Here is a 12,551-nt window from a genome sequence, read left to right as displayed (position 1 = left end):
TGAATGTTCTCTAGAACTAATGAACTCCCTGGTTTAGTTGAGATATCTCAAAAGCAGGGACCAAGTTGTACATGTACTCTGTGTGTGTTTTCCAAAAGAGTTACAAAGATACGGGCTCATGAAGTCCTTATTAACTAACTAGCAGCCACTAATTAATAAACCTATTCAGATTATCTATATTAAGAATAACTTTTCAGGCTAATAAATTCCTCCTTGAAATTTTTCTAGAACAGGAAATATGATTAAATATTTATTCTTCAAATATTGCATTATTTAATGAAGTATCATTAATTTCAAAAAATACTTTGTTGAGCTAACTTTATAAAATTCAAATTAAATTTCAGGCTTTTGGTTTTCTTTATTATTTGAGCAGATTTAATTTCAAAACTATGTAAAATTGTTTTTATCTCAAAAGACTTTAAGGGTACATTCTATAAGAAGATCTATATTAGTGCAGGAACAGTGTCAGATTCCATATTAGCAGATGGCTACATATAAATGATTAAATAACTAGTAATAAGATTGTTGGGTAAACAACATGAGCAACAATGAACAAAATATTCATGTCAATTCATCCCTGAAAATGGGAAACATTACTTCCATGATTCATCACATAATTGAAAAAAATTTAAATCTCATAAACTAATGAAAGCTGTCAAATTATTTGTAGCAAGCTCATTAGATGTTGATGTGTTTATTTCTAGGCCAAAAAGTAAGAAGATCAACCTTGTGCCAACAATAAAGCTCACATCTGCTGAGTCCTTCTGGCCTCTAAAAAATTATAAGCATTTCACACAAAGGAAAGAGATTCTTTTAAATTTGTAACTGAATTAGGAAAATAAGTCATATCCTTACATTTTGAAAATACTAAATTGGATGTACAGTATCTTTATAAGTACTCGGATCAATGATTAGATGATCTAATTTTAGAAATTGTAATTACTAAAAGATAGAAATGTAATTAAGTAAAGTAAGTCATGTTAAAATTAAATTTAAGTGAGATAGTCCATTGTGATCAGTTGTATTTAAATGATGTGTTAATTAAACCAATATTTAATGAGTACCTTCTATGTAACTGACACTCGTGTAGATAATGGAGATAAACAGTAAATAGACAAAATTTTTGACTTTATTAAGCTTCTATTTTTGTGGGGGGGGACAGACAACAAATGAAATAAATAATGAAAATATGTATATAATAAGATGAAGCTATTATGAGAAATAAAGAAGACCAGAAGTAGGCTTTAGGATTACAAAATATTGTATCCAGTGTAAGATCTATTGATCTTGTCAATAAACTGTTGGTGACATTTAAACTCGACCAAACTTTCTGGGGAAGAGTTTGACAACAATTATTTTAAAAATTAAGTTATTTATATTCTTTGACTAGAAATTTAAACCAAGATCTGTGACATATGAAATAATTTATGTGTTAGAATGCTTAGGGCATTGCTAATAGTGAATGATTGGATATACATACTTTCAAGATCCAACAATGAGGAATTGTCAAATTTGCACTGCCCAATATGGTAGCCACTAGCCACATGTGGAATTTAAATTTAATTAAGATTAACTGAATTCAATATTTAGTTTTTCAGTAGTACTAGCCACATTTCAGTGCTCAAAAGCCAAATATGGCTGGTAGTCACTGAGTAGGTGTTGTATGGAGCCATTCCATCACTGCAGGATGTTTTCTTGAACAGCCCTATCTTGATAATCAGCATACACAGCACCCGTGAAGCTTACTGAACTGTGTGTTACAGGATTCTCACCCCAAGATTATAATTCTAGATCTGATGTGTGGGACCCGAGGACCTGAATTTTTAACAAGGTCTACACTCATGTACACTAAGGTTTGAAGTGGTTCATTTCCTAGAAATGCTAATAATATAGGCTTCAAGTTGATTTGAGCACGAGGTAAGCGAACAACAGGACAAAGATGAGACAGGCAGTCTTATGGAAAACCCTAAACATTTGATCGAGTAGCTTCCACATTACTTGGTAGACATGGATTGACTTGGATATCACTGCAGATTTATGAGCAGAGAAGTGGCATATTATTATTAGGTGGAAAGATTAATTTGGTAGTAGTTGATGAACAGGACTGGTGGGGAAGAAGTTGAAAGTGGGTAGATGAAAGGAGAATATTATTAGATCATTCAGAAAATAGAAAAGGAGATCTTGAACTACTGAGATAGTAACAGCAGCAATTAGGAGGTATTTGATAAAGACTCTCTAAAAGTAAAGTCTGGAACTCGAAAACTAAAATGAAATATGGAGCAAATTAGAGGTCTGAATTTTAAGCAACTCCTCAAAATAAAAATAAAAGCTCAAAAATGAAGTTTTTTTTTCAAAATAAAAATTAAGTGCCATTCTTAAAAGGGGAAAGACTGGGAAGAAAATTATTTATTACAGTAGAATATATATTCTAATTTTTTTAAATTAAATTTCAAGGAAGGAAAATTATGATGGTTAGCCATGGCTTTTATTATCATGAGATTTTAGTCACATAAGGAAAAAGCTCACACTCTAAGATGTGGAGAGACTTTTCCTCCACAGGTCATCACACAAAACAAGACAGAAAGAAGGATTTAGATGAATGGCCTAATGATGATCATGAATAAAATAAAATACTTAATATTGTATCAATCAAATTTTATGATTCTTTACCTTTAAAAATACTCAGTAATTTCTTCCCAAAGTGATTAGCATTATCTCTATGTTGATAATAAAAAACATATTATATTTCATACATGTTGCCACCTTTCATTGAGTGATAATAATTTATTCTGTTGATAATTAGAATAGAGCTTACAGAATGAATGCATGTATTTAATGTAATAAAGTCCTTTGTAAAAATAAGCAAGTGGATAATTCATGTTCTAATAAGTAGTACAATTGTGAAAAGCAAGTCCTATTTCAGAGGAAATCATGAAGGAAAATATTTAAATAATCATAATCATTAAGCCACTTATGATATGTACCTTAAAATTGTGAGTTTTAAAAAACTAAAAATAAAGAACAGATACATTTGGTTGCATAATTATTTTAATCTATTGTCCAGGTATCTTAAAAAGTATGCTGACAAGAGTGTCATTTAGTGGTAATAGAAAGTATATTGATTATTCATAATATAAGTATTCATGATATAACAGTTTATATAATCCTTCCATGCAACAAAGACTGTGACCTGGCTCTTTAAACACACACACACACACACACACACACACACACACATTCTCACATACACATACATTTTACACTCATACACTTGGGTGTATCTCAGATGGTGGTGTCTACATGCACACACACACCATGGAAACAATATTTTACTAGGTTACATATAGTTAGCCATTTCTAGTGTATAAAATAAATGCTTATTATAAAGACAATGTCTATGTAGAATAGAAACCTAGTTTGTAAATGCATATTGCTCATCTTTACCATTATATTTAAGTTTATTTTTGTATGTGTTCATATAATATAATAAATATGAATCTTATTATATACTGTAGAATTTTTATATATTCTACATAACAATATCAAACAGTTTTGTGCTTATTAATGTGTATCTGACATTGTTCTAACTACTTCAAATTACATGTTTCCTCAATCCTTTTGTAGACCTATGAGATTGATACTACTATCATTTCTCTTTTATAGATGAGGACACGAGGCACAAATGGTTAGGAAGCTTGCTTAAAGTAAAACATCTAATAAGTGGCAGAGCTTGGATCCGAACCAGACAGTCTGGCTTTGGAGAATGAAATCTAAGACACTGACATCACGGGCACTGTAACATGTATGTGCTCAGAAAATGGGTATCTGTGCCATCCAGCTATGTGTGCATACACATTGATAACCTTGATGTGCACACTGAGTTCTGTTATTTTTCTCCTTTTAACATGTGTGTGTATATATATATATATATATATATATATATATATACATATATATATATATATATATATTTATTTCAGATGCTCTAGATTTTCTTAGAATTTAGATAAGAGAAAACATAATGTACAGAGAGAGAGGATATGCCACCAGGAGACATCTATGTGGCTGATTGCCCAGAGGCCTCGCAGGGTGGCATGTCCTTGCTGAATTAATAAAGAGCTAATACTACTCAGTATACCCAGACATGATCAGAACTCTGGTAAAGGAAGGACACCAGCACCACCTTGACCTGACCTATGGGCCAGAATACCAATTTGGCTCCTAACCATAGCAACTTCTTTGCTGATACCAAGATATAATTTATAAAGCCAAGGTAACTCTTTCTGTTCCAAGAAGGTATTTTCAAAAGCCTATGTGAGTTTGTATGAATTCCAGTTCTGGTATACAATAGTGGTATACATTATTTTAACTGTTCTGTCTCTAAATTTCTCAATCTGTACAATTGGATGGATTCTGGAACCTAACTTAGAGGTTGTGATGAAGTGAGTGAAAAAATATAAAGAACAGTGTCTGAAACATAAATAGCAGGATTGTTACTACTACTTATTATGTTAATGTTAAACTTTCACATCCAACATTTACAAATGAAAATCAAATCTAGTGATTTCAATTGACTATTTATAATATTTTACTCAGGTTTCTCAGGCCTTGCTGGTTACATAAGCAAACCATTTGTCCAAAAGTCAGTTCTCCAAAAGGAGTTTGCTTCAGTGAAATGACTATTGCAATATATTTTAGATTTGGTTTGATATTTGACAGGTTTTGATGAATGGGCCATTTGTCAAACAGGTCTTTGGCTAATTTAGCGATTAGATGGACTGGCTTTTGGTAAATGCATTTTGCACACTTTACCTAGAATGCCTTTTTGTGCTTGCAGTAAATTTACATTCATTTATAAGGAAAGAAAGAGGTGCTGGGGTTATCTTGCTCTCCAGCAATGGGGACTTTGAATCTGGCCATGTAAGTTTGTTACTAGAATCCATCCTGTTTGCCAATGAATAGTTCTTGGTTAAGGTTATTATTATTATTATTACTATTGCAGTCTAAGGTGTGTGCTTACAGAAAGTGTTTGTGCTAATTAAAGAATGGTGATGGAAGGAGACTTGACATGGGGTGGTAAACACACAATACTGAATATCATATCAATCAAATGTTGTGATTCTCCACCTAGAAAAATATTCAGTAATTTCTTCCTAGATGATTAACATTATCTCTATGTTAATAATAAAAAACCCACAATATTATATTTATATACTTTGCTACCTTTAATTGAAAGATAATTTATTCAGTTAATACTTAGAATAGAACTTACAGAATGAATGCATGCACTTAGTTTCATTAAAATTACTCATTAAAATGATGTGTTATATTCTAGAAATGTACACCTGAATCCTGTATAATTTTATTAACCAATGTCACCCCGATAAATTCAATAAAAAGGAAAAGATCCAGTTTTTTTTGTAATTCAGGATAAATCCCCAACTATATCCTCCCTAAACATGTTATTTTACCCTTTAAATCAGCCTCTACAAAGATACATGGCTTGAGTCTTCACAAGTCTTGAAATTCCTTAATGGGAGAACCAATCTGTTACTTGTTATTTTGAATATCAATGTGTAACATATTTTACTGAGTTCTGTAAAAACTTACGTACTAGCTAAACTCTAATTGACCCTAATGATAAAATGGTCACTATTTAAATGTATTATATTGTATGATGCTTGATGATGTTTTAAACCATTTTCAGGATGAAAGTTCAATAGAAAGTGATGAATTCGATATGAGCGATTCCACCCGGATGTCAGCCGTGAACTCTGATCTTAGCTCCAATCTTGAGGAAAGAATGCAGAGTCCCCAGGCTCTTCATGGCCAGCAAGATGGTAAGCCATTCAGACTGAACAAACACACACAAAACAAAACAAACAACCCAGAGTCAGAATTTATTAGAACAGCCACCTCTTATTCTTGTCTCAATTCTTTATCTGTTTCTTGGGGACTTTTTCTGTGTCCTAAGGTTACATTATCCACTTCATTATTTTTGGTTTCAAGTAGTTTGTTCAAAACTGCAGCGGAGTGGGGTGGTGATAGACTGATTTATAAACAGATGTTAGTTGTAAAAATGGAAGCTTGCCATGTTTTGTTCCCTAAACTTAAAATGCGTTCTATCCATGCACTTTGGATTTCTAGCTTTGGTTTCTCAGGCCATCATTCTTCTGACTGAATTAAGAGTTTATGACCAAAAGTGTAATCTGGACATTTTAATTTTACTAAAAGACAAGGCGGTAAACTAAAAACAATTGATATAAAAAGACAATTATATCAGAGTTATTTTGCTCAGTAAGAAGATTTTTGCTGGGAATTCGAGATACTTTATTCAGCTGTAAAAGGGAGAAAGATTATGATCTCTTATTTTCCTTGGTTCATTAAAGATTCCTGAATCACCCCATTGTTCTTGATAGAAAGATAACTGGGTCGATAGAGAAAGTAGACTTGGTAGTTAAAACACTTTAGGTCTAATGTTTTCAGAGATGTTTAAAAACTGCCTCTGCAGATTTTTGTCTTTGTAAGTATAAAGCAATGCATGCAAGTAAATGTGTTACTTGGGTAATTGTGGATGAAAATTAAGGGTTATAAATAGAAGGAAACTGGCCAATTTTATTCAACATTAGTTTATTATTCCTGTAATAAGGTTACATAAATTTTCTGTGACTATCATTTTGTGCCTACGTCTGTAGATAGGGAAATAAAAATCTTTCCTTGCTTTCTATGACATTTGCTATTAAAAACTCAATTGCAAAATATTGCTGCATTTCTAGCTGCTATGAGTGTTCTGCTTGTGCTCTCAAGGTTAAGAAATCTATAGTTTTAAGCATACAAAACATCCAACTAAAGGCTGGAAGGGTTTCTTCTTTGTACTGCAGAAGAGTCTAAAAGATGTCAGTGTTTGTTGGCATGTGTTAGGAGTGTATTGATTGGTGATTTTAAAATCACATCTTACTCACCATGTAGTGGAATAGTTATTGTAGTAGGAAGAACACATTTATTTGAGAAATTTCTAAGAGTAAAGTTCTTCTGGTTAGGATCTGAATTATCAGTTTTCATCTATATGTAGACTTGTTCAGAGCTGGATTTTTAATGGATATTGTATTGCTCTGGGATCATAGAATAACTGGAAATATATATATATATTTCTCATTCTATTAATATTTGTTCATAAATTTTTGTTAAATGTATTGGGATGACATTGGTTAATAAAATTATATAGGTTTCAGGTGTATGTTCTATAATACATCATCTGAATATTATATTGTGTGTTTACTATCCCAAGTAAAGTCTCCTTCCATCACCATTTATCCCCCCTTTATCTTCTGCTACCTCCCCCAACGCCTGCTTTCCTCTGGCAGTCACCATACTGTTGTCTCTGTCTGTGAATCTTTCTCTTTTCTTTTTCTTTTGCTTAATCCCTTCACTGTTCTCACCCAGTCCTCAACCCCCTTCCCTCTGATATCTGTCAGTTTTTTCTCTGTATTCATGAATCTGTTTCCACTTTGTTAGTTTATTTTGTTCAATCTTATGTTTCTTGTCTTTCTCTGACTGGCTTATTTCACTTAGCAGAATACTCTCCAGGTCCATCCATGCTATCACAAACATGTGTTTATATCATCATCTTGTTTAGTCTATAATTTTGTAGAATTTAAATAACAAGAAAATGCCTCTCATGATGTAAATTCATGGTTTTCTTGATTGAAATTGCCAGTTGTGGGTTATTGGCTAAGAGATAGCTGGTGAGATTTAAATCTACATTGATCTTAATAAAATGTAGTAGAATACCTTCAAGTATTACCTATTCTTAGGAGAAAGCCCTTTCTCATCATATATTGATGTGTGCCTCAAGGATAAGCACCTATAATTGTTCCTTCTCCAACCTAAGCCTAAGTCTTTACTTATAGGTCAAAGGCCTTTTCCTCACATTTCTCATTGAGTTTTCTGTTGAAATTACCTCCTTTCTCCATCGTGGGTTTTCCCCCTTGATCAGCATACAAACATGGTATAATAAATATCCTCTTTCCAAAGCCTCTGTTGATCCCACTGCACCCCTCCATTCACTGCATTTCTCTGCCCCACCCCATACACACTGCACAGTGCAGCACATTGAAAGAGTTGCCTCATCATCACCACTTCCTCACCTCTACTTTTTTTGGCTCATCTCAGTTAGAAGTCCATCCTCGCCTCTGTACTTTACTCGTTTTTATGAATATCAGCAGCAACCTTCAAGTTGCCTGATTCATTGGTCAGGTTTTATCCTCGTCCCCTTCAATCCTAATTTAAAGGGAAGCACACCCGTTGTTTCCTGGTGGGCCTGTTCCTCAGTAATCTCTGTGCGTTCCTTTTCCACATCTGCCCTGTTCTGTAGATGTTGGAGTGCTCTGGAGTAAAGCTCTTAATTCTCTACACTCCCCTACACCCGCTCTCTAGACAATCCCGTGGCTTTTCATACCATCCATGTCCTGATGCATCTTATAGAAGCTGCTTTAAGCCTTGCTATCTTCCTGAGCTCACGACCATCTTCCCTTATCATCGAAATCATAACATTTTTCAGAGGACTTACCACTGTATGAAACTACTATTTTTATCTATTAACTGCTTTTCTTCTAGAATGAAAATATCATATTAATTAATGTATTTTGTTATGCTTTTGATTTCCTTATAGTTGCTCCATTTGAGATAGTTCTTAAATGATCCATTATTTAAATGATTAAAATATATCTTTTTATGATAATTATGATTTGTGATAGCAGTTTTACATATATTTTATGCTTTCTTTTTTTCTCCTAGGCCCTGACAGCAGCACTCTCCTAGGTGTCACTCATAGTAACAAACTACTGTGCCATTTCTTAGTTTTTTGTACTTAAGCACACATGCACATAGACATTCATCCATACTCAGAAGATTTTGTCATCATTATTTTATAAAAATAGGTTCATGTAACTTATACTATTTCCGTATCTTTCTTTTCTCACACAATATCTTAGTGTTAGAGCTTCCTGTATGCTGAAATATGTATACATAATGGTGAGCAAGGAGGCATGGTTCTTCCCTTCGTGTGACACACTGTCTGAGGGAGTAAATGTTTGCATGACACCATTCACACTTGGTTAGGTTCATCGAACAAATGTGGGAACATTCCTGCTTATTTAAAAAGAAGAAGTCATAGTAGTAAAATTTTAATTTGTGCCTTTTTTTCAAATTAGTGGGGATTCTGGGTGCTAGGTCTAAATTGGGACTGAACAATATAAAATTTTAAAAGTTAAATTAGAATATTCTATTTTTTTAACACTAAGTAATTAATGTGTTAAAACTTGACGTGTTAATTAATGTGTTAGTTTATAAAACTTGAACTAGCATATTGTGATTTTAGGAATCCTTCCCAATAATTATAACTCAGGTAGATGGAATAATGTCTTTATTGGACACCATATAAAATGGAGAATAAAAAAACATTGATTTTTAATTTTCATCTCACTATGGTTATGAAGATTTATAATCTATTCAATATCAAAAGAAAAAATTTAAAATATATATCATTTTAGGGATATAGGCTTCATAACATAAACTTCAAAATGACGTGGAGTGAGCAATAGTAGGTTTACAATTGTGAGTACATGAATCACAGAGTTTATTTTTGTGTTACTTATTTATTAATTATTGTATTACTTTCCATATAAACAACTGTAAACCTATATTGCCCAACCCTGTATGTATTGCCTGTATATTGGATTAAAGGAGGAAAGGAAGGGAAATGCATCGCCATCAGGCTGGATAATCAAGAAAAGAGCAAAAAGACACAAACTAGAACAAATTTAGAGAAGCATGCTTCAAGATTGATGCATAGTTTTTAGCTTAAGTTTTTAATGCTCCTCTAACTCAATAAAAACATGAACTTAAAAATACACAGAAAGTGCATAAGAAGTATTTTACCCTCATTTTAAAAAAATTGAGTAAAAGATAGTAAGCTATTTAAAAAGTTTCTTTTTGCAGACTTAAAATAATGCATTGAGGTTAAAATCATTTGAAAGTTGTACAGTCGCTTGACTTACTCCTAAACGCAGAGGTCCTTCAAACTGCTGTGGAATAGAAGGCACGATTGGGAAAGGGCTCGGCTGTGCAGCGGCTGCGGTTTGTTTTACGAAATTCCAAAAACCCTTCCTGGACCAAAAAGCTCAAACAAGCTCTGTATGCAAATGTCCATCACTTTGTAAGTGTTCTTGTTCTGCCACTCGTTTAAATGCAGTATGAGTAGAAATGTTGTCACTTAGGCTTTTGGCTTTAAATCCCACATCCTAGAAATTTGTGGGAGTATGAGTTAGCTCGAAAAAGTATTCTTATGCTTAATCAATTATTTACTTTATTCTGAATTTGAACATTCTTAAAAACAACTGTTCTGTATTTGGGTTTTTTTTTTTTTTTTGCTGTCTGAGGTTATTTATTAAACAATATCTAGCAAAAGAAAAGTGTCAGATTTAGAAAAGGACTCAAACATTCAACTTCATTTGATAGAGAAATGCTATTTTAAGAATTATTTTAACTGGTTTTCTGAGATAATGCCTCATTGTAAATTATTAATACTTTTGTAGGGGAATATTTGTGCTTTACTAAACTAAAAAATGATTATTAAATAACGGCAGAGGATTTTTGTATTTGAAGCCACAAAAATGTTTGGTTTTTCTTTTTGTCTTTATTTTAGACTATAGGAATACCAAGCGAAGTTGAGGCATACTCTCAACTCTCTGCACATGAGCTTTTAGTAAGCTTTAAAACTAAAGGACTGCAATAGGAAAAAATATACATTTTCCTTTAGCCATCATTTTCAATGATTTTTGTCATGGCATCTCAAAATTGCTTTTAGAAGAGTGTCTTCAATACCCCTTTATTGTCTTTTGACTCAGTGGAATGATGTACAATTTTTAAATGTAGTTTTAATTTGCGGTATTGAGTACTTCATTAATTTATCAAATAATGGCTTATTTATACATTTAAACCTTAGCAGTGTCCTATGTGCCAGGCAAAGGGATGTGGTAATATCTAGAAACAAGGAAACAGGGTGAAGGACTTGTGAGTTAAAAAGTTCCTTAAAGAGTTCATCAACATTTATATCACCTTTTACCCATGATGGACTATAAAAATATATTCAAGGCTACTTTTTCATTCAAAAATGTATTTGATAATTCCATTAGCATTTAGAAATACATAGTTTATTAGTCAGAATTTGAAAATCTCCCCCTTTCTGCATAATACTTGTGTGTTAGGAATATTTTGATACACTTTGATTGGTCAGGCCATTTTTGATGAATGGGAACAAAACTGAATTGGAATTTAGTGGCTAACCTGCATACAAACATTAAATTACAGTGGATGGATAGATATTACAAAATCATGCTTAATTATATTAAACTTTAAAGAAATTTAGACTTCACTGCTGAGAATAGGTTAATATTTTACCCTATATATCAGTTTAGGGAAAATTAAGTGAAAATTTATGCTATAAATATAGGCTAATTAAATAATAGGTAAATATTCTGCCTTTGGATGATTTAATTGCTTCCCTCTGAGTGAACTCATAATTATATTTTTTAATGTTGTGGCTGTCAGGATCAAAAGGTCAGAACACAGTAACTGAAACTTAGAAAAAATGTCTTGTTTTGAATCTCCTTGGGGAAAACAATTGAATCCCTCTGCTGTCCTCTTAGTCCTTCAAAGCCTTGTTAGACTCTGTATCAAATGACTAGAATAAATGTGGCCCTCTTGAATGTGGGGTGAGATTCCTTCTTTCAGGGATGTTTAGATATTTTGTATAAGCACATATTACTCTAGAACACTACTGGTTTCCAAAGCAATTCATTGGAAAAAATTTCTGTGTTAAATATTTTCCCAAGGCTCTTTGAGCACCTTTGCTTATGTAGTGGGCATCTTTGCCTCCCACTAAGACTTATATGGTACAGCATTCACCCAAAAAGGAAGCTTGTTCAGGGTTTAGGTAGCCAAAATGGAGGCAGATGTCCGATTCAGAGAAATAATGCCAGAAAGTGTCTTATGTAGAGACTAGAGTATACTTAGGCAAGGATAAGTGGTGAGAGACCCAATATTTCATTATCCATTCAACAGTTATCTCATGAACCCTACAAAGAATCACACAATTAGGTTACAGGCATTATATCTAAATATAATGTATTAGATTGAACAATATGAAATTGATGAGTGCTACAATAACTTAAGATGCAACAGGAAGAGTGTGAAAGCAAAATGCTTTTGAAATTGGGATATATTTCTGTTTCAGAACAATGTTACATACACACATATGTCCTGTGTATCTTGACTTGTACATACTTGTAAAATGACTATAGTCTTGATTTGAGTGGAAACATGGAAGTAAATTTAAAAAATAAGTGGTAAGTTGTGAGATCATTGAGTGAGGAAAGAGGTGTGTATGGTAGTGGGAGTTTCATTTTTTTCTTCTTCCCTTATTTAGATTTTTTCTGAGTATAGATTCCAACCTTGGGAACTTAAAAAAAATACATACCATATTTTGCTAT

General features: G+C 32.7%; 1 protein-coding gene across 3 annotated transcripts in view; it reads left to right on the top strand.

The window, feature by feature from the left end:
- Positions 1 to 12,551, top strand: part of NOL4 (nucleolar protein 4) — a 288,625-nt gene that overhangs the window by 85,082 nt on the left and 190,992 nt on the right. For all 3 annotated transcript variants that reach the window (XM_045850010.1, XM_045850009.1, XM_045850011.1), the window contains one exon: positions 5,708 to 5,840. In XM_045850010.1, coding sequence (XP_045705966.1) covers positions 5,708 to 5,840 — 133 coding nt within the window. The remainder of the gene's footprint in view (positions 1 to 5,707; positions 5,841 to 12,551) is intronic.

Source organism: Phyllostomus hastatus, unplaced genomic scaffold (assembly GCF_019186645.2).
Source record: "Phyllostomus hastatus isolate PE091 unplaced genomic scaffold, TTU_PhHast_1.1 phas_contig_80, whole genome shotgun sequence".
Taxonomy (NCBI): domain Eukaryota; kingdom Metazoa; phylum Chordata; class Mammalia; order Chiroptera; family Phyllostomidae; genus Phyllostomus; species Phyllostomus hastatus.
Note: the sequence above shows the minus strand (reverse complement) of the source record. Positions and strands in the feature narration are given on the sequence as shown.